The following is a 25,476-nucleotide window of genomic DNA, read 5'->3' as shown; positions in this document are numbered from 1 at the left end:
AGAGGGACACCAGCCCAAACAATGCCCTCTCATGTGGACCGTTTTCGCTAGTCTGATACGATCGACTTTTTGTTTCAGTAATAAGGTTTAATTTCGTATGGCAAAAAATGTGATTGAGCTGTCCCCTGTAAAGGTCTTTGGTTTGGGCTGGTGTCCCTCTCGCACGTGTTGCCAGTGTTAATGAGGTTCCCATATTAGTAGTATTTTTATCTGTATATTACCTGACTTTATAACTTCTTATTTTATTTTAATGTTATATTCAAACTAGGGTTTCGACATATTTCAAAAAAATTGAAAATAATTATAATGTGATTATTTTAATGCCAGTAAATCAAAGATTTGTATAATTAAAAAATACTTTCAATTGGGTGTTAGTAGATTTAGTAGTAACTTTGAAAATTGACTGGTATCTCCAATTTATGACAGTGATGACGTCACTGAATAATGTTGACATTGTCAGCAAGTGCGAGAGGGACACCAGCCCAAACAATTACCTCTCATGTGGACACACTTTTTGACCTAACTAAACAATCTAGTTTAATAATTCTAAATCTATGTAGCACACAATCGTATAAAGCCCATCTATTCAATATACTCTATGTTTAAGCTAGGAACATACTACGCGGACGTCCGTCGTAAATCGACCGCGGACGGGAATCTGGACAATGAAATTACACATACCGTGCAAACTATAGGTCGACGGACGTGGACGTGGCCTTGAGCGCATGGACGTCCGATCGAAATCTGGCTCGCTGGATGTTTTGTTCCGTGCACACTGATCGGTCGCGGTCGCGGTCGATTTACGACGGACGTCCGCGTAGTATGTTCCTAGCTTTAAGCTAGGGACTGTTTGAAAGGCTCTACAGATTATTCCATGCCAAGGTTATCCCGTGTAAGTGAAAGCGAGAAAAAGATATCTTAATGAAATAAAAAAAACCTTCTTTCACGAATCAAATGCTCTTTTATAGTTTCTCTCTATATAATGATAGAATATTAATATCCGTTGCTGGCAACATTAAAATAAGCCTTCAAGTCAGGTAGATGCGAATGTGTTTGTTTTATATATTAGCTTGCTTGCCAAACCAACATACACTTTATAATAGTGGAAGAAGCAAGAAGGTTACACCGTGAGTTATAAAATTATGTTTACGTAATCTGCAAATACCGGAACGTGACTGTCAAAAGAAATGCTCTGTGTTGTAATTGCTGCTGTAATGATAAAGTTTACTATAATTTCGAAATAAAACAGTGATTTATTCTGTTTAATTAACAAATTTCAATAAAATGAGCTAGTGTTTTATTCATAAAATGGCTGAAATCAAGACAGAATATTCATATCTGCTAGCATGTCGTATTTGTCTCGCGACGGATATTAAACTGTTTGGAATATACGAACACCAACTCGAAGAAACTTTTGCTGGTGTGATGGGGACAACGGTAAATACAGTACTTGTTAATATGGTATGCGTGAAAAAAGTAGGTATCCTGATCTATATTTTTTGATGTATATAATGTTTACAGGCAATGTTTGTCGCGTCAACATTTAGTTCATATTCAAAATTAGTACATTACGATACAAGTTCGTAATAAAGGAAGTTCGAAACGACTGGCGATAAATTAAAACACGACCGAAGGGAGTGTTTTAAATCGACACGAGTTATGAATTTCTTTTTTGCACGTGTATCGTACGACGTTTTTCAGTACAGATGGCCCTCCGAAGTTTCGACCTAGCATATAATGAACGACGTCTCGCACTAGTGCGTAAAAAAACACCATCTGTACTGGAAAACGTCGTACGATACACGTGCGAAAAAGAAATTCGTAACTCGTGTCGATTTAAAACACTCCCTTCGGACGTGTTTTAATTTATCGCCACTCTTTTCTAACTTCCTCTTTTTCGCACTTGTATCGAAATGTACTATTTCATTAGTAATTGCAATATAATGGCACAGTGAAGAAGATATAATGATTTTATTTTCTATTTATTTGCGTATCAGAACACAACACTACATAAAACTTATAATTTGTAAAGAATGTTTTTTCTTCTAAATTTATGTATACAATTTTAAAGTTCAATTTGAAATATTACAAAAAGTCAGGGGTCGCAGGTTTGAGTCCTGTCGGAGGTGTGAATTTTTCCATTTTTTCCTTTAATTTAAAAATATGTAATATAGTAGTGGGCCGCTAGAGGTTCAATATACTAGATACCTGTGTCAAGAGACTCCGTACTTCCATACTGGGTTGCTAATTAACAGTAATAAACATAAGTAATTAAAGGGAAACAAGAAAAGAACAATTTGATTTGAAAACTAAAAATTAAGAATATTTAATTTGTGTTACAATCTAACATTACAGAAATATTACATTAGGGGGAGTCCATTAATCACGTCATACGTTTTTGGCTTATTTTGGACCCCTCCCTCCCCTCCTGGACAATATCATGTGTATTATTATGCCAACTTAAGTAGATTTTTTTCGAATACCTGAATCTACGTCTACGCACTTGAGTATTGTACATGTGACGAGGACAAACTAAAAAATATCTTTGAGAAATAAAAGTAACCGACTGTGTACAGCTCTTTGAAACAGTTTATTTTAACCTCGCAAGGCCCAATGTACATTACAATGTACATATTGTTGCAATCGAATTTGAATCTTTCATGAACAAAATAAAGTAGAATTTCCATTGATACATTGATTTTTGAAACAAACGAAATTCGTACCAACTTACTTATAGAACATGGTTCAAATTCAAAATGGGAAAACTAACTATGGAGGGCCTTACGACGTTAAGTCAATTAAAATAAAAATAACACCGCAGAAATATGATTTCTTGTTTACTAACTATAAAGATAAATAGGTAAATTGATTTCATAGAAAAATGTCTAAAATTAAAACAATCACAATTCTCTTAAATAATGCTTAATAAAAACTATAAATATAGGTACAAACATGGTTTAGTAAAATAAACTATAGTGCAGTGTAGCAACCAAAAAAAAATTCAACCCTGTATCTGACGTGATTAATGGACGCCCCCTTAAATGACTAACGTAAGAATATCCTATACTATTTATTTACTATTTGTCACTAGTTGTCAGCGTGGGACGGGTTGCCACAGTATGTGTGCTCCTGCTGTCGGGCCCTTCTTCTCAAAAGCTCTGCGCTCCGGGGGCGATGCCACCGAGCCCAGGACTTACTCAAGGAAATGCTGGCTCACCAACAATTTGTAAGTGAAGTTAATATTCTATTGTCTAATCCAAAGATTTGGTTATGTTTCTGGTGCGAACATTGGCCTATTGACATTTTATCCAATAATTAAAATAATTTGAAAGTGTCTATGATTTTGTTTTCTACTTGTCGACTGTAATCTGTCAATTAGGACACCACAGACTAAACTATAAGTGCTAACTTTTCAGTGTTGGATACTCTGTGGCAGTTCCAACTCAATTATAATAAGCTCATTATAGTTGACTTTAGTCAACTGTAATAATTTCAAAAATAGAACTTCATACAATTTCTATACTAATTTGCGATACCTGGCAAATTTTCCTGCATCTGAAACACATTTTTTTTTATCTGTCGCATTATCGGCCAATCAGAGACGGTTATTACAAACAATTGGTTGCTAGGTAATTCGATGTTGATACATCGGTGACTCTATTAACATTAATTTTAACTTGCATGAATGGTGATATTTCCGTCCATTGATGATGAAGACGATGACTCGTAGAAAAAGTATTGTATACAATAGTGATATAATTAAGCTTTTCACTCTCGTACCGTACTATTAGGCCACTCAGCAAGCTTCGTGACCTAAACATGGTACTCGACTTAATAGCTTTGTATTATATCACGATTGTATAAAATACTATTTTACATACATACAATCACGCCTGTATCCCATGAAAGAGTAGGCAGAGCAGAGCACATGAAACTACTAAAGCTTCAGTGCCACTCTTGGCAAATAAGGGGTTGACAGAAAAACGAAACTGTGACATTGCAGTGACAGGTTGCCAGCCTCTCGCCTACACCACAATTTAACCCATATCCCACAGTCGCCTTTACGACACCCACGGGAAGAAAGGGGGTGGTGAAATTCTTGACAGGTTAAGAATTTCACCACCCCCTGGGATATTTTTTTTAGTTACATAGAATTATACTTTTGGTTTGGCCAAATCAAAAACAAATTTAGTCAGACACACTATTGTACCTGGGTTATTAGAACAAAATTTATGTTAATAGAAATGTGTTCTTAACATTCTGTGAAAATTTACATGTCTAGCAAGGATATCGATTAATTTTTCTTTTAAAAACTTTTCTTTACAGTTAACAACAGACATCATACGGACCATAGACAGAATATCCAACCAGCTCTCACTGCACCTAGCCATAAACAATCGAGACCAACCAATAGAAATCATATATGACGAAGACCATAAAGAATACATAGAATTTAAAGACAATGAACCACCTATAGTAGATGATGTTTTCAATGATGATCATGATTTAGATGACGATTATGATATACCATTAAAACAAATAGAGAAACGAATATCTCCTGAAAAAGAACCACCGAAGAAAATATTAAGAAAACGGAAAGTAGTCAAAGATGTTAAAAAGAGTAAAAATGTTAAAAAAGTAGCAAAAATAACTATTAAAAAAAGGAAAATGAAAGAGAATGAGATAGAAGATAAAACAGAGACTTATAAGAGAAAGAAGAAGGGATTCAAAAGGTTTTTCAGTTGCGAAGACGACTATGTTAAGTTTGAGAATAAATATAATATCAGTATAGTTAAGGTGAGTTGATGATTACGGTCATTTTTAACCCCCGACGCAAAAACGACGGGGTGTTATAAGTTTGACGTGTCTGTCTGTGTGTGTGTCTGTCTGTTTGTCTGTGTGTGTGTCTGTCTGTGGCATCGTAGCTCCCGAACGGATGAACCGATTTGAATTTAGTTTTTTTGTCTGAAAGCTGAGTAAGTCGGGAGTGTTCTTAGCCATGTTTCATGAAAATCGGTCTACTATGTCGCGGTCGGGGGTTTTTTCAAAATTTTGATTTTGTGGTTAGGTTATTAGTCTATTAAGATGTTTTAGAATTCTACAAATTATTTCACGAAAGCCGGCAGGAATGGTATGAACAAAACTTTGATTGTGGGTTCGATTCAAATGGGTAATGCAGAACAAAAATGCAAACGCGCGAAATATCGTAGGCCACGTCTTTGCCTTTGGCTAGTCTGTGGTCAAGAGTAAGCCCATTTATAATAAAAAAAAAAAATCTCTATCAATTGCACAATGTAATATCGTCACTACTTTTAAAAAATCTCGTATCTCACTTTGCTCCTCAAAGTTAAAACGCAGTAAGTCGATATGAATTACATACATACTACAATTTACTTTTCATTGACGAAGGGGATAAGTTTTTTTAAAGTAGTGACGATATTTATTATACAGAGAATAAGTTCGAACAGTTTTCTGTCAGTTCGCATAGGGTTTGATGACTCGGCCTAGGCCAGCCCCCCCTCCCCCTTTATGCGATGCGTCCCCTTCTATACATACGGAAATAGACAGGTAAAAGTTGAATTCACAAAAAAAAAATTAAAAACCTCCGACCGCGACATAGTAGACTGATTTTCATAAACATGGCTAAGAACACTCTTACCAGGGGCGGCTCACTCCGCGACGCTATCGCCGCGCTACAAGTACAAGGCGGGGGCCGCGAGTTCGCGGCCCATTCAGTGGCGACGACCTTCGCACGGCGTAATAAAATTCAATGTCGGCTGCCCGCGTGCGGTCCGCTTGTTAATGTAGGTAAGAATTAAGAACGGCGGCATTTTGTGAAAATCAAAGGAGTGAGCCTTCTGTACTTGTACTATTATATATTCTGTGCTCTTACTCAGCTTTCAGACAATAAAAACTAAATCCAAATCGGTTCGGGAGCTACGATGCCACAGACAGACACGTCAAACTTATAACATCCCGTTTTTGCGTCGGGGGTTAATACATTTTTGACATTTTCAAACAAGAAAACTTTATCAGGTGAGCGAAGAGGAGCAACAACTTGACATGGCGGCCCGCAAGCAATCTGCCAACTACTTGCGCGCGCTGCTGCGCTGCGGCAAGTGCCACAAGGGCTTCCTCTCTGAAGCCACGTTTGAGAACCATCAGAAAGTGCACGACCCGGTACAACCTGTTGTTTTTTTTTTCAACTCTGTTTGTACTCCCTCCCAATTTGCACAGGGGGAATTTGCCAATGTCAGTACTGACCGAAGTGTTGATTTTTACACATGTTGCCTGTTAGTGTCTTATTAGATGGTTGAGTCCTTATTAGAATCTTCTTCTTCAACCTATTTTCCCGGCCTAGCGCCAGGGTCCGCTTTCCTGCTCAGCCTTCTCCACTTTGCCCGGTATTCTCAAGAATTAATTAATGTAGAACGACTGAATGAATAAATGAAGGATTTTACAATGATCAGATAAGTAAATGAAACTCCTAAGATTGAAATAGCGAATGAAACTCTTAAGACAGAACACTTAAGTGAATGAAGTTTATTAGACAGTGAATGAGTGAAGTTTTTAGGACAGAATTAATGAAATACTTTCTTGAACTGATGATTGAACGATTGAATGGATGAATTATATTTTCAATACTGAATGACATTATTACAGCTCTTATAGATTTCTGTTTGGCCCAAAGGTTAGCTGGTAGAGAATGCCTTCTGGCATTAAGTTCGCCTTTTGTACATTTTTTTTACTGTGCAATGAAGTTTAAATAAATAAATAAATTATTAAGACTGAATGAATGACTTTGCATAAATGACTGAATGAATGAGTGAATAATGAATGAATCAGGTGAGCGGAGAGAAGCGACAACGTGGCATGGCAGCGCGGAAGCAGTCGGCCAACTACTTGCGCGCGCTGCTGCGCTGCGGCAAGTGCCACAAGGGCTTCCTCTCTGAAGCCACGTTTGAGAACCACCAGAAAGTGCACGACCCGGTACTAGGGCCATTTTTTAGGGTTCCGTAGTCAACTAGGAACCCTTATAGTTTCGCCATGTCTGTCTGTCCGTCCGTCCGCGGATGATCTCAGTAACCGTTAGCACTAGAAAGCTGAAATTTGGTACCAATATGTATATCAATCACGCCAACAAAGTCCAAAAATAAAAAAATGGAAAAAAATGTTTTATTTGGGTACCCCCCCTACATGTAAAGTGGGGGCTGATTTTTTTTTTCATTCCAATCCCAACGTGTGATATATTGTTGGATAGGTATTTAAAAATGAATAATGGTTTCCTAAGATCGTTTTTTGATAATATTAATATTTTCGGAAATAATCGCTCCTAAAGGAAAAAAAGTGCGTCTCCCCCCTTCTAACTTTTGAACCATATGTTTAAAAAAATGAAAAAAATCACAAAAGTAGAACTTTATAAAGACTTTCTAGGAAAATTGTTTTGAACTTGATACGAGTAGGTTCAGTAGCTTTTGAGAAAAATACGGAAAACTATGGAACCCTACACTGAGCGTGGCCCGACACGCTCTTGGCCTGTTTTTTTCAAAGTTGTCCACCCCACTTTTTTTTGGATTTGGAAATTTTTATGTGGTTTCCACTCAGAATCGCGAGCTCTTTCAATTCTAATGGAAGAAAAAAAGTGTCCCAAGGTTTTTTACCCATTCCGTTACCATTTTTTCATACATGTTGTATGGCGGTAACGGAATGGCTTAGTATTAAGATGTGGCAATAGATTTTTTTTTAATGGAAGGTTCGAAAAAATGTATAGAAATCTTGGGACATTTTTTTTCTCCTATCAGGATCGAAAGAGCTCGCGATTCTGAGTATGAATCGCGTAAAAAGTACTCATGTTACAAAAAAAGTGAGGTGGACAACCAAAAAAGTGGGGTCTGTCACCGTTAAAGCTTTCGTTAAATTTTATTGTATGGAAAGTTCCATAGTCGTCTGCTGCGTGACGATGATGTGTCTGTCAAATGTGGTCGATGCAACTGGCCCTTTATGTATGAACAAATGAAAAACGACTGAATGAATTTCAATGGTGAATGAAGATTTTAACATTGAAGTTAATTTTCATACATATACATACATATAATCACGCCTGTAGCCCATAAAGGGGTAGGCAGAGCACATGAACTACTAAGTGTCAGTGCCACTCTTGGCAAAAAAGGGTTGAAAGAAATCCAAATTGTGACATTGCAGTGACAGGTTGCCAGCCTCGCCTACACCACAATTTAACCCATATCCCACAGTCGACTTCTACGACACCCACGGGAAGGAAGGGGGTGGTGAAATTCTTAATCCGTCGTCATCTTATTGAAGAATATATTTTTTTCTATTTTTCCTGTAATTTAAAATTATGTAGTATCGCTCGCAGACGTTTCTGTATGATAAAAAATAAGTTTTACTTATTACTTACATTAGTTACATTTCAGATAATGGGTTCCAACGAGTGTCATCTCTGTTTCGCGCGTTTCAAGCACCCGACACGCTTGCGACGACACATGGAAACGCACACACTCAAGTTCATATGCAAGCTCTGTCCCCTCGTCACTAGACACAGGTGAGCAACATCAACACACGCGAGCAACAAGCACCCGACACGCTTGCGACGACACATGGAAACGCACACACTCAAGTTCATATGCAAGCTCTGTCCCCTCGTCACTAGACACAGGTGAGCGACAACAGACACACGTGAGCAACAAGCACGCGACACGCTTGCGACGACACATGGAAACGCACACACTCAAGTTCATATGCAAGCTCTGTCCCCTCGTCACTAGACACAGGTGAGCGACAACAGACACACGTGAACGACAAGCATGCGACACGCTTGCGACGTCACATGGAGACGCACACACTCAAGTTCATATGCAAGCTCTGTCCCCTCGTCACTAGACACAGGTGAGCGACAACAGACACACGTGAGCAACAAACACGCGACACGCTTGCGACGTCACATGGAAACGCACACACTCAAGTTTATATGCAAGCTCTGTCCCCTCGTCACTAGACACAGGTGAGCGACAACAGACACACGTGAGCGACAAGCACCCGACACACTTGCGACGACACATGGAGACGCACACACTCAAGTTTATATGCAAGCTCTGTCCCCTCGTCACTAGACACAGGTGAGCGACAACAGACACACGTGAGCAACAAACACGCGACACGCTTGCGACGTCACATGGAAACGCACACACTCAAGTTTATATGCAAGCTCTGTCCCCTCGTCACTAGACACAGGTGAGCGACAACAGACACACGTGAGCGACAAGCACCCGACACACTTGCGACGACACATGGAGACGCACACACTCAAGTTTATATGCAAGCTCTGTCCCCTCGTCACTAGACACAGGTGAGCGACAAAAGACACACTTGAGCGACAAACACGCGACGTCACATGGAAACGCACACACTCAAGTTCATATGCAAGCTCTGTCCCCTCGTCACTAGACACAGGTGAGCGACAAGCATGGGACCCGATTGCGACTCGTGAAACACACACTCTACTCGTTTGGTCACTCGACGTCAGCAAAGAGGATCGAGTATTATAGAGAGTTCCTGTCAAAGTAAAATGTGTAATCTCTCGACACAGGCTTAAAACTTTTGAACCTCAGTTTTGACAATTTGGACCATATTGTTAGCTTGTTATGTGTAAAAATGTCAAATATTAATATTAGAGCCATCTAGCTGAGCGTTTTCCAAAGGTGTGACGCCGTCTAAATCGCCGTACCTTTTTCTCTGTGGCTTTGAGGTACGTTTTTTTAGTAGACTATCCGTCTATACGGAGTTACATATGTATTTCATGTCAGCGACAACCTAGACACATGTGAGCACAGACTAAGTACTAACAATACCACGTGGGCAACAAACATGCGACTTATAGTATGTACACACACTTTTGTAAACTGTGTTCTCGTCACTAAACAACCTAGTCTCGGGTTCCTGGTCAGGGCACTTGCATGTGTGATGAGCACAGGTATTTCGTCACTACTTTAAAAAAAAACTTGTATCTCCGTCTGTCAATGAAAAGAAAATTGTAGTAAGTATGTATGGAATGCATATAGACTTACTGCGTTTTAACTTTGAGGAACAGCGTGAGATACGAGATTTTTTAAAAGTAGTGACGATTCGTTCCTGTGTCATGGATGCTTTCTATGTATCTGTATACTATAAGTGTCGTTGTCTGAGTACCCACAACACAAGCCTTCTTGAGCTTACCGTGGACCTCAGTCAATCTGTGTAAGAATGTCCTATAATATTTATTTATTTATACTACTTATTCACAGAGGCATGGCGATGATGCATTCCGACTTCCACTCAGGCAAAACGTTCGAGTGCAAATACTGCGGTCTCACGTTCAAGAAGAAGACGACGTTCAACACGCACATTCGTGTGCAGCACCCTTTAGAGAACGCGTCCGGCGGCGCATGCGACGTGTGTGGAGAGACCTTTATCGGGAAGCGCGGGCTGCAGCAGCACAAGACCATGGCTCACAGGAAGGTTAGTTAAATATACTAAAAAAAAACGATATTAATAAAAGTTTAGAAAAATATACAAAAAAAAAGTAAATAAAAGTTTAGTAAAAAAAAAAACAATTTAAATAAAAGTTTATTAAAATATACAAAAATGTTAATTTCAATTTTAATAAAAACTCCAATTTGAATACCAAAGTTCCGTAAATACTGACATATTAAATAAGCATAAAAAATCTAAAAAAAAAAGCAATTATAAAACACCAAAAACCAAGATTCTATACTAATTTGTCGCTAAAAAAATCTCAATTTTTTTGAAAAAGAAAGTTATTAAACACACCAACTTAAAAGAAAAAAACTAAAAAAATCACGTATACTATAGTATTTTTAACAGACGAAGGGAAATTGTGACAGATGTAAATAGGTGATGTGTGTATGTACAATTTCTAGCCTAAAACACTAAATCTAAAGTAAAAAATAACTACATTACAAAAAAACCGGCCAAGAGCGTGTCGGGCCACGCTCAGTGTAGGGTTCCGTAGTTTTCCGTATTTTTCTCAAAAACTACTAAACCTATCAAGTTCAAAACAATTTTCCTAGAAAGTCTTTATAAAGTTCTACTTTTGTGATTTTTCTCATATTTTTCAAACATATGGTTCAAAAGTTAGAGGGGGGGGGACGCACTTTTTTTTCCTTTAGGAGCGATTATTTACGAAAATATTAATATTATCAAAAAACGGTCTTAGTAAACCCTTATTCATTTTTTAATACCTATCCAACAATATATCACACGTTGGGGTTGGAATGAAAAAAATATCAGCCCCCACTTTACATGTAGGGGGGGTACCCTAATAAAACATTTTTTTTCCATTTTTTATTTTTGCACTTTGTTGGCGTGATTGATATACATATTGGTACCAAATTTCAGCTTTCTAGTGCTAACGGTTACTGAGATTATCCGCGGACGGACGGACGGACGGACGGACGGACGGACGGACGGACGGACGGACAGACAGACATGGCGAAACTATAAGGGTTCCTAGTTGACTACGGAACCCTAAAAAGGGGAAACTAAGTCACTAGGGTGCAACTATTGCAAGCCGTTAGAATATAAAAGATGTAGTTCAAGAAGAAGACGACGTTCAACACGCACGTTCGTGTGCAGCACCCTTTAGAGAACGCGTCTGGCGGCGCGTGCGACGTGTGTGAAGAGACCTTTATCGGGAAGCGCGGGCTGCAACAGCACAAGACCATGGCTCATAGGAAGGTTAGTACGATATACATAACAAAACGATTTTAATAAAATAAAACGAATTATACAAAAAAAAATTAAATAAAAGTTTAGTAAAATATACAAAAAAAATAATTAAATAATAGTTTAGTAAAAATTTTAATAAAAACTTCAATTTGAATACCAAAGTTCCGTAAACACTGACATATTTATTAAATAAGCATAAAAAATCTTTGAAAAAAAGCAATTATAAAACACCAAAAACCAAGATTCTAGACTAATTTGTCGCTAAAAAAATCTCAATTTTTTTGAAAAAAAAAAAGTTATTAAACACACCAACTTAAAAGAAAAAAACTAAAAAAATCACGTATACTATAGTATTTTTAACAGACGAAGGGAAATTGTGACAGATGTAAATAGGTGATGTGTGTATGTACAATTTCTAGCCTAAAACACTAAATTTAAAGTAAAAAATAACTACATTACAAAAAAAGGGGAAACTAAGTCACTAGGGTGCAACTATTGCAAGCCTTTAGAATATAAAAGATGTAGTTCAAGAAGAAGACGACGTTCAACACGCACGTTCGTGTGCAGCACCCTTTAGAGAACGCGTCCGGCGGCGCGTGCGACGTGTGTGGAGAGACCTTTATCGGGAAGTGCGGGCTGCAGCAGCACAAGACCATGGCTCATAGGAAGGTCAGCTCATTGTTCTACTCCCGTAAGGTATTCGGGTAATGCCTTTAATCGGATAATTCCGAAATTCAAATGATAATTGATTCCATAGTAATAATGGTCCCTTTTCGGAATTTTCCGACGGTTTTTGACGTTCGGAATTACCCGAGTACACCTTACCACACCTCGGACACTGGCGATCAAATATATGAAAGAGGCGCGGTCCTAGCACACAGTCTAAGCTCGTGTAGGTGAACGCGTACCATGCTTGTATGAGTGAGATATGACAGGTCGACTGTTCGCGTTATTGACAGGCGGTAACTGTGAGGTAACCGAGAGCGGGTGGGCGGCACTTTCGGTCACGTTGGCAAGGGTCCAAATTTTCAAGTATATGACACAATTAACGAGGGCTTATGTCTATCTATCTTTATATACGAGTATATTATATAATAAACTAAATTCTTTTTCGTTGTTGGTTTCAAGAGTTCCCAAACTGTGTGTTGCAGATGCCAATCAAAGAGCTGAAGTGTTCGGTGTGCGGCGTACAGTTTGAGAACCTGGACGCGGTCGTCAAACACTCGGCCAACGGATGCGACCCCAAATTGAGGTAAATTTATACCCTGGAAGAAGAGAGGTATGCTAAAAAGCAAATTGGCAAATACTTACAATGTCATTATTTTGATGTCAATAAATCAAAGATTTGCTTAATTAAAAAAAAACCTTCAATTGGGTATTAGTAGATATTTGGTAGTAACTTTGAAAATTGACTGGTATCCCCAATTTATGACAGTGATGACGTCACTGAATAATGTTGACATTGTCAGTAAGTGCATGCTCTCATGTGGACACACTTTTTGGCCTGATTACTCAATCTAGCTTAATATCTCTAAATCTATGGCTTAGGCATAAATCATTTCGAACGTTTTTATATACTCGTAATACCGAATCATATGTTGTCATAATGTTGATGAGCATAATATAGTCTTCTAGTCGAATAGTACTTTCGCAGATAATATTTAGGCGGCATAAACTTATAAATTGCTTTTTGATAGCAAGCCATCCGTGTTGGGAATGCAAGACACCTTACACTCCTCCTCGCTTCGCTCGTCGTCGTACCTAACGGTGAATCTGGGACTATTTCCTTTTTGATAGCATGTCATAATTCTGCTCTTGTTATGGTACATAAAATAAATAAATAAAAATAAATAAAAATGGTTTATTTCCAAATTTAAGGTATACAAAGTTACATTTTATACTGACCCCCACACTAGGCTAGGCCTGTCCCGTGAGGGAAATCGTACGGTTAACAGAAAGATTTTACATAAGCGGCATAAGACAACAATTTTTTTTTCTATTGGATACTAAAAATAAATTAAAACTAAACAAACTAAACATGCAAAAACTAATTCTAATTGGATATTTAAATTTATACATTCACCACGTCAGAAAGTGTGTGTGAGAGAGAATAATTATGTTTATGCGTGAGGTTGTATGTGTGTGTGTGTGTGTGTGTGTGTGTGTGTGTGTGTCATTTGTTAGGATGTTATCTTCATTATATGTTCCGTATCTGAAAAGGACAAATTCATATTACATAAAATGATGCTAAATCAAAGTCGACCAAAGTAATGTTCTGTTAAACAATATTCTGCCAAATGTGTCGTATGCGTGGTAGTAATATTGCCAACTAAGTTTTCTGCAAAATGACCATTCGACCGAAAGTGTTTCTACGAAACATTTTATGCGAAGTGTGTTTCTGATTCTGACCAAAATTATAGGGAACTTTACTGTAGTTAAAATAAAATATTTTATATCATGCATGAAATAAAGCATCAGATAATTATTAGAAAAACATGGACAGAAGTTATTTTTAAATTCAATTTCTATTTAATAAAAAAAAAATTGGGGACACCTTACACAGATCAACTTAGCCCTAAACTAAGCAAAGCTTGTACTATGGGTGCTAAGCGACGATATACATACTTAAATAGATAAATACATACTTATATACGTAGAAAACATCCATGACTCAGGAACAAATATCTGTGCTCATCACACAAATAAATGCCCTTACCGGGGTTCGAACCCAGGACCGCGGCTCAGCAGGCAGGGTCACTACCGACTGAGCCAGACTGGTCGTCAAATAAGGCAGGTAGAAATATATAAAGTAACTGAGTTGACCGTGACGTCACTCAATTCGATTTCATATAAATTCCATATTAGCAAGTCGTTCAAATTCGTTTTGACAGTTCTTAAAAAGAAGCTGATTTGACTAGGAGGCAAGTAGCGTACTCTGCCAGATGAGAGTAACCCTCACTAAGAATGTACCCCGTTTAGAAATGTAGGCGTGAGTACGTGTAAGTATGATATATTTTCCAAAGCGCGCATGTTTCAGAGCGTGCGAGCAGTGCGGCGACGCGTTCGACACGGGCGAGGAGCTCGCAGCGCACGCGGAGAGCGCACACGTCAAGCCGGTATACAAATGCGACGATGTACGTATTCCGCCAGTTTGATATGAATCATCATTACTATACCTAGATATTTTTCTGGCCCGAAAGAAGTGACACTAGTGATTTCCTTCCAATATTTAGTTCTTCGATAACTTACATTATTTTCTTATAAATTACAGTAGTTTCATGTGTTCTGCCTACCCCTATTGTACAAGATTTCTGAAACTTATTAGGGGTAATTAATAACCTTAATTTACCGATAAAAGGTCGATGTTTTTATTTTGTCAAGCACTAACAACTCGACGTTCGTGGCAGGAAAATATCTAGGTAATATCTAGGTATAATCATCACCTTCCTTGCGTTATCCCGGCATTTGCCATGGCTCATGGGAGCCTGGGGCCCGCTTTGACAACTAATCCCAAGATTTGGGCACTAGTTTTACGAAAGCGACTGCCATCTGACCTTCCAACCCGAAGGGTCACTAGGCCTTATTGTAATTAGTCCGGTTTCCTCACGATGTTCCTCCTTCACCGAAAAGCGACTGGCAAATATCAAATGACATTTCGCACATAACTTTCGAAAAACTCATTGATACAAGCCGGGATTCGAACCTGCGACCTCCGGATTGAAAGTCGCACGACTGTTGAGAAACGGGCTTTAAAATTAACTTACACTAAGGATCTGATATCGAACACACAAATCCCGTTTCTTAACAACAAGTGATAGCTTCTAACTTTTGACCCAAACTAACATTATAAACTGAAATAGATACCATACACTAAAGAAAAAGCGATCAAGCCCACTGGTGGCGAAGCCGGGAATCGAACCCCCCCCCCCACCCCGACCGGGCGGTCGGGCGGTCGGGGTGGTGTAGCGGTCGAACACGTCAGCCGCGATAGCTGGAGACCCGGGTTCGATTCCCGGCTTCGCCACCAGTGGGCTTGATCGCTTTTTCTTTAGTGTATGGTATCTATTTCAGTTTATAATTTATATATAGTAGTGTTACTACTTAAAAAAAAACAAATCAAATAATATTTGATAAAATAATTTGATTTGTTCCCTACATCCAAACTAACATACTAACAAGGCAAGTTGAATAAAAGCTTGTAAAAAAATGGCCCCTTCCATTTCCAGTGCGATAAAACGTTCGCGACCAAGTCGTCTCTGGGCACGCACGTGGATCGCGTGCACCTCAAGATAAAGCCGAAGAAGAGCGGACTCTACCAGCACCATCTCTACCCGAAGAGGACGCAGATCAAGCGCGTTGAAGAGATCTGTGAGGTGTGCGGGAAGGGGTATCCGGTGCGTACAGACAGACAGACAGACATGCTATAAGAAGAGCGGGCTCTACCAGCACCATCTCTACCCGAAGAGGACGCAGATCAAGCGCGTTGAGGAGATCTGTGAGGTGTGCGGGAAGGGCTATCCGGTGCGTACAGACAGACAGACAGACATGTTACAAGAGCGGCCTCTACCAGCACCATCTCTACCCGAAGAGGACGCAGATCAAGCGCGTTGAAGAGATCTGTGAAGTCTGCGGGAAGGGCTATCCGGTACGTACAGACAGACAGACATGTTACAAGAGCGGGCTCTACCAGCACCATCTCTACCCGAAGAGGACGCAGATCAAGCGCGTTGAGGAGATCTGTGAGGTGTGCGGGAAGGGCTATCCGGTGCGTACAGACAGACAGACAGACGAGGGCCATTTTTTTCAAAGTGGTCCACCCCATTTTTTTTTAGATTTGGAAATTCTTATGTGTTTTTCACTCAGAATCGCGAGCTCTTTCAATCCTAATAAGAGAAAAAAGTGTCCCAAGGTTTTTTTCCCATTCCGTTACCACTTTTTCATACATTTTTTTATAGCGGTAACGGAATGGAAGGTACGAAAAATTTATGGAAATCTTGGGACATTTTTTTTTTCTCCTATCAGGATCGAAAGAGCTCTCGATTCTGAGTATGAATCGCGTAAAAAATACCCATGTTACAAAAAAAGTGGGGTGGACAACTTTGAAAAAAAAAAAATGGCCCTTAATGCTATAAGAAGAGCAGGCTCTACCAGCACCATCTTATAGATCTGTGAGGTTTGCGGGAAGTATCCGGTACGTACAGACAGACAAACAGATATGCTACAAGAGCGGGTTCTACCAGAACCATCTCTACCCGAAGCGGACGCAGATCAAGAGCGTTGAGATCTGTGAGGTTTGCGGGAAGTATCCGGTGCGTACAGACAGACAGACATGTTACAAGAAGGCTCTACCAGCACCATCTCTACCCGAAGAGGACGCATGTCCGGTATCCGGTGCGTATTAACTTTCGTAGAAAAATATGAAATGGGTGAACCAACTTTTTCTTGCCTGTTATCACCATGGTTACGGTCTCCCGAGTCACGCTGGTTTTATGCAAATTTATGCTACTTAAACTATGCAAACATGCGTTTTTTCTGGTGTTAACAAGCCCTTTCCTTAATTTGCTACCTACAAACATACATGCATGCTTGCGTAATTTCAGTAGCATAATTTTGTATAAAACCGGCGTGACTCAGGGGACCGTAACCATGGCAATAACAGGCAGGAAAATGTTGATTCACCCAAATATTGGCAAAAAATTTGAAAAACATTCTCAACTAGGGAACAGATCAAATTATTTTATTGAATATTTTTTTGATTTGTCGTTTTTCAAGTAGTCACACTACTATATATAAATTATAAATTGAAATAGATATCCTACACGGCGGACGGGTGGTCTAATGGTAATGACGTTGGCCGCGTAAGCTGAAGACCCGGTTTCGATTCCCAACTCGGCCGCCACTGGGCCATGTCCTTTTTTTCTTTCGTGTATGATATATTTTTGAAACACTTATAAAAAGCTCTTTCATTTGATATGTAACACAATATAATTCAAAAAACTTTGATTATAAAGTTTAACTTTACCCCCCAAATGTGGCCCCTATAACTAAATTTTCTCAATCTAAATTACATGCCCGTCTTTGGGTTACAGATTAACATATGCGTGCCTTTCAAGTTAATCGGTTTAGTAGTTTTGGAGAAAATTGACGGTGACAGACAGACAGACGCATGAGTGATCCTATAAGGGTTATGTTTTTCCTTTTTGACGTACGGAACCCTAAAAAAACAACAAAATAACTTTGCCTAATTTTTTTGTAATTGTACGAACTGTCAACGACCCACGAGCTTATATTTTTGTACCTTTTACAGAGCTCCACATGGTTGAAGTACCACCAGCGCACGCACACAGGGGAAAGGCCGTACAAATGTCCGTCGTGTCCGAAAAGCTACATGACTCCCGCCGCGCTACAGGTTCGTTCTCGACCAGTAGGCCTAGCACATGATGGCCGCGGGAGTATGTCGCCGCGAGATAGATGCCACGTCTTCTTCTAACTGTATTAATGACATAAGGACGGGTAGTCTATCTCGCGGCGACATACTCCCGCGGCCATCATGTGCTAGGCCTACAGGGCACAGTATAATAAAGAGTACTATCGTATGCCACTTCCGCTCCCCGCTGAAACTGCCGCCCACCCCCTCTCGGTTACCTTACAGTTACCGCCTGTCAAAAACGCAAACAGTCGACCTGTCAGCACTCATACAAGCATAGTACGCGTTCACGTACACGAGCTTAGACTGTGTGCTAGGAACGCGCCTCTTTCATATATTTGATCGCCAGTGTCCGAGATGTGACCAGGGTCTCAGAATATGGGATTATGTAAGTCTTAGCTTAGAATATTGTATTGCGTTAATGAACACTATTTTTAACCCCCGACGCAAAAACGACGGGGTGTACTTTGACGTGTCTGTCTGTTTATGGCATTGTAGCTCCTGAACGGATGAACCGATTAAGATTTTTTAAGCAGAATTAGTCGGGAGTGTTCTTAGCCATGTATAGTGGAAATCGGTCCACCATGTCGGGGTTTTTCAAAATTTTAATTTTGTTTATTTAAGGAAAAATCCACACCTCCGATATTAGTCCATGGGCCAGCTGGTCTAATTTTGCCAAACGGTATAATTTGGGGGTACTAAGTTTCCTTTTTACAGCAGTTAGGTAGGCCTATAAGGATGTTAAAAAACCATGATTGCCATCTCAAAATGGTAGCTAAACAAAATGGCCGCCAATCCAAGATGGCGGATATTGAGTTTTAAAAAATCGACCATAACTCCAGAAGTATTGGTCCGATTTCATTTTTATTTTTTTTAAACGAAAGCTCTTTTTCTGTACTTAAATACTTGTCATATTCATTGTTTCGCTAAATTCAACCATTAGTTAGTAATTAACGAAAAATATAAAAAAAATATATTTTTTTCTAAAACTTTCTGTCAAAAATCATGTTTCTACAAAATACCTTGCATATTCTAATAAATATTTAAATGCAGAAAAATAGTGCCATTAATCACCTTTAATTTGATGTATAAAAGATACATATTTAATTTACAAAAACACATAGAGGCTAAATTTAAAGCTGCCTTCGTTGAAATTCACCGTTGTGCATACAGTACTAAAAGCTTCAGGTTGGAGTGCATACAGTACTAAAAGATGTGTGCAGTTGGGGTGCATACAGTACTAAAAGATGTTGTAGAGTACAAATATGCTGTTTTTAGTTTATTTTAGCAATTGTACAATTAGAATAATAGTTTATGTTAATAGAACATGATAGTATCCATGAGTTTGTAGATATTCGATAGTACTAGGATAAAATTTGTTTAGATACCATATGTGCAACACACCTCAATGATGAAAATTAAGTATTTAAGTGTACTAGGTATATGACTAACATGTGTCGAGACTGTAGAACCATTAACCTTTTGACCGCCACGGACGGCCACGGTGGTCACCGGAAATTCTTGCCAAGGACGCCAACGATACGGATGCCAAATGAAATAAAATTGGGACTCCGTAATGCCTAATTACGCTCATATATTCGCGAATTCGCAATGCAATTCTGTTGCGATTGTGCCTGGGAGACGGAATACTCCGTCATCATCTTGCGTATAAGGGTTAGATCGTATTCCGGATTGAAAATCGTTCCGCATTCAAGGACTCTCAGATTTGAAAAAAAAAACCTACGCACGAGCGGGTTAGTGAAGAGCACCCCCAGAATTCGGGCAAACTTTAGAAATGTTCTTTAGTACAGAATTAATAGATATTTCTTACCTATATTTTACCGATTACTAAACAACGAAGCCGTTAAATACCGGATGGACAAACTTTGAGACAAATATCACCGCTTAAAGTAGAGCCAAATATTATTAACATGTATTGTTCGTCATTACCGAACGAAAAACGTTAGAAGACGTTAATAACAGACGTTTTAATTACCTACTCACGTGAGTTGAATTTTCATAAAAGGTGTACCAAAATGTGAATGTTTCTATGCTACCTGCTATTGAATCAGAAGAAAAGTTAGCACCCGTATCGACGAATCTTAATTAGTAGCGAGTAACTCCGGGGTTATGCAATCTGGCCAACTTTTTAAACAGGTAGGCATTTATAAAAGCCTCAATAGGGATGATAGATGTATAAATGTATGCCTCAATTATCTTCGATATGCGGATAACATCGTCATCTTCAAAGAAGCACATGTTCCCCGTCAGATGCTGGAGGAACTGTATGCCGTCGGTGAGTGTTGGGTCAAAGTAGTTAAACATATAGAGGTATGTACAAATTGAAAGTTACGGCAAGGACAGACTTATCCAAAGCTCCATATTTCAGCCTTTATAACAAGTAACAGCAGGCCTAGCACATGATGGCCGCGGGAGTATGTCGCCGCGAGATAGACTACCCGTCCTTATGTCATTAATACAATTAGACAAAGACGTGTCATCTATCTCGCGGCGACATACTCCCGCGGCCATCATGTGCTAGGCCTACAGAAGATACGTTATCCGGAACAACAAATAAAGGTTGGGTTAAGGAATGCCATAAACGACTAACGGAGGTAAGTCATAATAACAAAATCATCCTTCAATGGACCAAAGGACACAGTGGATGTCGAGGTGATGATGCGGCCTACGAGCTGGCCAGGCAGCTGGGGTCGACTGCCGATTCTCCCGATGTCCTTCAGCAAGGTATGCTCAATATGAAACTACACACAGCACACTGGCAAAACCAGATCAAATGCTGCAGTCAAACAAGCCAAGCCTAGCATCAATGGAAAACTCACAAAGACGCTCCTTCAACTAGGGAAAGTCCGCCTGAGAATGGTAACCAATGTCAGAACAGATCGTAGACTACTTAACAAACATATTTTCATAACAGATGCTATGAACATTCCCCTGTGACGAGGGTGCCTCTCACCTGGTGATGGAGTGAGCAGAGTGGCTCCATACAGGAAGAAACATCTCGGATCCCCGAGAGACCTCTCCAAAGTTCTCCTACTCAACATTAAAGGTCTAATAGGATTTCTCGAGGAGATAAGCTGGCAGGATTAGCTAAATCCCCCACATCACGCAAAATAGGCACAAAACGTCGAGTTGTGGCGAACCATAACACAATACAGAGACTTGGGTCGGCCTCGCTGCCGGCGGAGATCACACGGAGGACTTGGATGCCTTTTGTACGCTAAAGGACGTATTAACGGCAAGGATACCAGTCACTGGAGACCAATATGTTTGATCAGTGTGTAACTGGGTACTTCCCACCGTGACATAAGCTTGCGAGACGTGGACACTAACAATGTACTAAATGAAGAGGCTAAAAGTTGCATAGAGGTATAGAGCACAACACGTTCGGTATGTCTTTCTACGATGGAAGCGAAACGAGATGATGCTGATGCGGCGACGGGTCAGAATTATAGAGATCGTATTGCTACTCTAAAATGGGCTTGGGCCGGACCAGGGCACGTAAGTCGTGATTGAAGGTGGAATGCCTGCTATAAAAGTTCGAAAAATTAGGAGAAAATTAATCTGTTACCTGTGATTGTCTTGAAGGCTTGATATTGGTGATATTGGCTCTACAATCTACATTAACGGTAATAAGTAATATATTTCTGTGCGTAAATTAAGGTTTATTCGGTAGGTACCTATATCACGTTGTTTAGTAGTCGGATACTCCATAGATTTGCCTTATTAATGCATTATAGTGAATTTCTCAAGACTATTTTTCTTTTTGGGTGTGTTCTTCACCTTTTGTATGCAAGGATTATTTTAACTAAATATAAGTTTTCTCGAACACGGATCAGGGTTAGGCTTAACCTTTTAAACGCCAAATAGTGAAAAAGAATACGTCGTGCCCCGGATACCAGACAGACGTGGATCGCGATTATTTGAGCAAAATTAGGCGTTAAGAAGGCCCGCATGGGTCCCCAATGTAATTGGCAAAACTGATGGCCATGGTTGGCGTCCTTAGGAAGCATTTCCAGCGACGCCCATATCCGCCCATGGTGGTCAAAAGGTTAATGTGATGAGATAGGACCTCAACTATAAGGTAATTAATAGCACTATTTTTCTGCATTTAAATATTTATTAGAATATGCAAGGTATTTTGTAGAAACATGATTTTTGACAAAAAGTCTTAGAAAAAAAGATATTTTTTTTATATTTTTCGTTAATTACTAACTAATGGTTGAATTTATCGAAACAATGAATATAACAAATATTTGAGTACACAAAAAGAGCTTTCGTTTAAAAAAAATAAAAATGAAATCGGACCAATACTTCTGGAGTTGTGGTCGATTTTTTAAAACTCAATATCCGCCATCTTGGATTGGCGGCCATTTTGTTTAGCTACCATTTTGAGATGGCAATCATGGTTTTTTAACATCCTTATAGGCCTACCTAACTGCTGTAAAAAGGAAACTTAGTACCCCCAAATTATACCGACTTCTTCACTGGCCCATGGACTATATGTCATGAACCTACTCAGCAATGTAGATCTACCAGATAATCTGCGATTTCTTCCATATTTTTTTCAACTATTGATCATTTAATTTACGAAGACGCATATATCTTGACTCGCAATGTCATGTTACTAAAGATTAGCTTTGAAAAATCTGCGGGTCATCGATTGAACTTTGTAATCTTATTTCTCAATGATAAGGTTTTAAGGTTGCCTCTCAATCCGCAGAGCCACTCGGTGTCTCAAACGGGCGTGCGGCGCTGGTAATGCTCGCTGTGCCTAACTGTAACTATATCGATTGAGCACTGTAATCTTATTTTTCAATGATAAGGTTTTAAGGTTGCCTCTCAATCCGCAGAGCCACTCGGTGTCTCATACGGGCGTGCGGCGCTGGCAATGCTCGCTGTGCCCGAAGACCTTCCTCCACCAATCCTCCATCTACAAACATAAACTGGTTAGTAACATAACTTAAATTTTGAAACCTCGCTACAAGATTTAGTACTCACCAAACACTATAAACGCTAAACCCAGATGTTTTATCGCAGTAAGTGCGTTTTCACATATTTTTTTTACTAGCCTAAGAGGCAAAGGCCTCCCCTTTCTTCCGCCACCCATCACGATTTGCCGCCTGCTCCGATATCGGTTCGGACTGATGCCCCATATATTACAGGCGCCATCTTGGATTTTTTCTATTGAAATCCTTCCGACATCCGATATCGGATCAGATCATGTGAAAACGGACTAACTGTCGTCTTCCAGAAAAGATGACCCCGCAAATATGTATTTTTTTATCGACGACAAAATTTTATACCCCATTAATACCAACGCCTTAACAATTTTCAATGAAACAGGTACACACAGGTGAAAAACCATTCTCATGCCACATATGCAGTAAAACCTTCACGCAGTCGGGCTCGCTCGCGACGCACGTCAAATACGTGCACATGAAGCTCAAGCCGCCACCGCGACGCCGGAGACACCAGCCTACGTAGTGCCAATAGATGTGCAGTAACACAGAGGAGAAAACATAAGAGTGTGATCGCTGTAAAACCTTCGCTTGCCACGCACGTCAAATACGTGCACATGAAGCTGAAACCACCTCCGCGATGCCGGTGACGAGGCTGGAGGTGGCAACGGAGACATTAGCATACGTCGTGCCAATAGACATGTAGTAACACAGGTGAGAAAACATACGAGTGTGATAGCTGTATATGAAGATGAAACCCGCGTGGTTGTCACGAAACAGGATTTATGTAGCAATAAAACCATATTTATGTATAATATTTGCAACAGAAACTTCAACGACGAATATTGCCAGCCGTTAGACTTATATTGACCGGGATATAGACCGTGATTACCTTTTTGATTTTTGTCGAGCTCCCGATATTTCGACGCAGCTGCATGCATCATGATCACGGAAAACTGACGAAAGCGGGTGGATATCCCGGTCAATTTAAGTCCAATGAAAATAACCGTGAATCATTCAAAGCTTTTATTGCCAGCCCTTCCCTACGTTTTGATAAGGGCTTAATATTTTTTTGTAAATTAATGCTAAAAGTCACAGCTATGGCAAGATTCAAACCGTGTTCAAGTAGGAGTTTTTCATAAATTTAAATTTTGTGTTATTACTCATTGCCGAACATTGCCTTAAACCGAGAAGCGTGGAAGAAAGAGAGGGAGGCCTTTGCCCAGCAGTGGGACACAACAGGCTAACAAATAAATAAAAATAATACTCATATACGTTTCTGCTTAATATAATATTTTTAGGGCTAGAACGCACTACATTCCTACCCGCTGTGCGGCTCGCAATATTATTGATGAATAAATTAGGAGTGTTTCAGTGTATACATAACATGAGTGCAATAATAATAAGGCAAACTGTACCCTTTTTACTTCAATATCAGAGCGATTGGACATTATTTTAAATGTACAGTCTTAGTATTTAGTTTAAACATGCGCAAATGTATCTAAATAAATGATTTAAAGTATTTTTCCTTATTATTTATCCCTATAAGTAGTAGTCAAGACAACAAGTTTTTAGTATTGCTACGACAGGTGGCGACACTTTAACCGGTTGCTGTCATTTTTATGCGATAGGAGGCAAACGAGCAGAAAGGTCGCCTGTTGGTAAGCGATCACTGCCGCCCATGGACACCCGAAATACCAGAAGTATTGGAGGTGCGTTGCCGGCCTTTAAGATACGTTCTTTCACTGTAAAATCGTTATTTCAAAGTTTATTTGTACTCCATATCTTCCGTAGGATGGGTTATCCATACTAATATTATAAATGGGAAAGTGTGTGTCTTGTTTGTCTGTCCGTCTTTCATGGCAAAACGGAGCGACGAATTGACGGGATTTTTTAAGTGGAGATAGTTGAAGGGATGGAGGGTGACATAGTTTACTTTTTGTCTCTTTCTAACGCGAGCGAAGCCGCGGGAAAAAGCTAGTAATATTATAAATGGGAAAGTGTGTGTGTCTGTTTGTTTGTCCGTCTTTCACGGCAAAACGGAGCGATCAACTGAAGGGATTTTGTAAGTGGAGATGGTTGAAGGGATGGAGAGTGACATAGGCTATTTTTTGTCACTTTCTAACCCCCCACTTCCCTGAAATGGGGGTGGAAACTTGTATGAAGCATTTTTTTTTTATACTACGTCGGTGGCAAACAAGTATACGGCCCGCCTGATGTAAAGCGGTCACCGTAACCTATGGACGCCTGCAACTCAAACAGTGTCACATGCGCGTTGCCACCCCATTAAAAACTTGTACATTCCCTTTTGCTGTGTTAAGTACA

General features: G+C 39.6%; 1 protein-coding gene and 1 non-coding gene across 2 annotated transcripts; both read left to right on the top strand.

The window, feature by feature from the left end:
* Positions 1 to 1,254: 1,254 nt before the first annotated feature.
* Positions 1,255 to 24,664, top strand: LOC125239545 (zinc finger protein 345-like). The gene is made up of 14 exons (XM_048147160.1): positions 1,255 to 1,437; positions 3,092 to 3,226; positions 4,327 to 4,797; positions 6,037 to 6,180; positions 6,847 to 6,990; positions 8,436 to 8,563; positions 10,302 to 10,515; positions 12,897 to 12,997; positions 14,783 to 14,879; positions 15,972 to 16,139; positions 16,277 to 16,390; positions 18,053 to 18,154; positions 23,044 to 23,139; positions 23,537 to 24,664. The coding sequence occupies exons 1-14, from the start codon at positions 1,309 to 1,311 to the stop codon at positions 23,675 to 23,677; spliced, it is 2,184 nt and encodes a 727-aa protein (XP_048003117.1). The 5' UTR covers positions 1,255 to 1,308; the 3' UTR covers positions 23,678 to 24,664.
* Positions 15,696 to 15,769, top strand: Trnas-cga. Its single transcript has one exon. It is a non-coding gene; the product is annotated as a tRNA-Ser (tRNA).
* Positions 24,665 to 25,476: the final 812 nt, after the last annotated feature.

This window comes from Leguminivora glycinivorella, chromosome 25, assembly GCF_023078275.1.
Source record: "Leguminivora glycinivorella isolate SPB_JAAS2020 chromosome 25, LegGlyc_1.1, whole genome shotgun sequence".
Lineage (NCBI taxonomy): Eukaryota > Metazoa > Arthropoda > Insecta > Lepidoptera > Tortricidae > Leguminivora > Leguminivora glycinivorella.
The sequence above is the reverse complement of the archived record's forward strand: the minus strand, read 5'-3'. Positions and strand labels throughout refer to the sequence as shown.